Source organism: Raphanus sativus, chromosome 9 (assembly GCF_000801105.2).
Source record: "Raphanus sativus cultivar WK10039 chromosome 9, ASM80110v3, whole genome shotgun sequence".
Taxonomy (NCBI): Eukaryota; Viridiplantae; Streptophyta; class Magnoliopsida; order Brassicales; family Brassicaceae; genus Raphanus; species Raphanus sativus.
In genome coordinates this window covers 17,485,231-17,487,057 of record NC_079519.1, presented here as the reverse complement: position 1 = coordinate 17,487,057, position 1,827 = coordinate 17,485,231, and the positions used below count along the sequence as shown (strand labels likewise).

Genomic DNA, 1,827 nt, shown 5'->3' with positions numbered 1-1,827 from the left:
ACTTGACATTTCTTATATTTTCATTTCATCTTTATTAAGATATATACTAAAAAATTCCTCGCCGGAAAAAAGAAAAAAAAAAAGAACAGCGGCGGCTTCACATTTTGGAACAGAAATGATTCATCCAATAGTGAACTCTCCCCTAAACATGGGTAATCATCCCTTTACATCTACTTTAGTTATAAAAATCATTCATTCATCCATCAGATTTTATTTCCTCGTCGTCCTTCTCTGTTTTGCTGAACCAAACTTGATTGCAAAAATTTTGGGGGTTTATTGATAAATTGGTTGAAAGCTACGGACTTTACCTGTTTGTTGTTTGTTTGTGACAGATGAAGAAGAATCGTTTCTGCTAAAGGATGAAGAAGAAGAAGCAATTAGTGAAGAAGTCCTTACTCGAATCATGAAGCTAAAACGAAGTCAATGGTGGATCTTTGTCTTTATCAGCATTTTCTTCCTCATATCTGCTCAAGCCGTAGCTGTTCTTCTCGGTCGCTTTTATTACGACCAAGGAGGAAACAGTAAATGGGTCTCCACTCTTGTCCAAACCGTTGGCTTTCCGATTCTCTATCTCCCTCTTTGTCTCCTTCCTGCTTCTTCACCCACCTGGTCTTCTTGTTCCTTCAAGACTCTGGTTTGGATCTATCTTTCTCTCGGTCTCGCCATTGGTTTGGACAATCTGTTATACTCTTACGGGCTTTTGTTACTCTCTGCTTCAGCTTATTCCCTTATTTGCGGCACACAGTTGATTTTCAATGCTATCTTCTCTTATTTAATCAATTCTGAGAAGATCACTTTTTGGACTGTCATGTCAGTATTTTTCCTCACTATCTCTGCTCTAGTGATTGCTCTTGACGATGATTCCGACAGTCCATCCGGAGGTTCTAAGTGGATTTACGTAATCGGGTGCTTGCTTACACTTCTTGCTTCTCTCATATACTCTCTTCAGCTTTCTCTTATGCAGTTTTCATTCGAGAAGATCATCAAGAAAGAGACGTTTGCTATGGTTCTTGAAATGCAAATCTACACATCTCTGGTGGCGTCTTGTGTTTCTGTTATCGGGTTGTTTGCCAGTGGGGAATGGAAGATGTTGAGAAGGGAAATGGAAGAGTTTCACATGGGTCACATGTCTTACGTTTTAACTCTTGCTGGGACAGCAGTTTCATGGCAATTGGGTTCTGTATCAGCTGTGGCACTTATATTTCTGGTTTCTTCGCTGTTTTCAAACCTTATCGGTACCCTTTCTCTCATCGTCACACCTCTTGCAGCACTAGCGGTGTTCGACGACAAGTTGACTGTGGCTAAGATTGTCGCAATCCTTTTTGCCATCCCGGGCGTAGCTTTTTATATGTATACGAATTATCTCGATGGCTTGAAAGTACAAAGAGAAAGAGATTCTCAGGCTGATTGATTCTACAAGGTGTTCTATTAGTGATTATTCAAGACAAGCTTATGGTATTTATGTTGTACATATATAGCTTCTGATGTTTGTCTTTGTGCATGCTAGCGTTCTTAATCCAGTTATATATAAGATGATGACATCCAACAATTTTTCTTGGTTTTCCATCATTGTCTTGGAACCGATTTTTGTGTATTCAATCTTAAAGTGATGTGGTCAGGAGATTAGATACGCAGCAGAGCGGTCAGGAACATCACGGGACTGAAGTCGAAAAAGCAACATTGTGTGAGTATGCAGTTTTTAATACAATAAAAATACTCCCCGTGATAGTTTATTCTTAAGGTCAACTTGTTCGGGGTTCTCATAAGTTCGGCGCTAATAGAACTAAAGACAGAAAGGAATTAAAAACAAAAAAAATAGTTACTTTA

At 39.0% G+C, this 1,827-nt stretch overlaps 1 protein-coding gene across 1 annotated transcript; it reads left to right on the top strand.

The window, feature by feature from the left end:
• Positions 1 to 1,561, top strand: LOC108829825 (probable purine permease 13). The gene is made up of 2 exons (XM_018603412.2): positions 1 to 152; positions 333 to 1,561. Exons 1-2 carry the CDS (start codon positions 116 to 118, stop codon positions 1,409 to 1,411), a joined length of 1,116 nt encoding a protein of 371 aa, XP_018458914.1. The 5' UTR covers positions 1 to 115; the 3' UTR covers positions 1,412 to 1,561.
• The last annotated feature ends 266 nt before the right edge of the window (positions 1,562 to 1,827 follow it).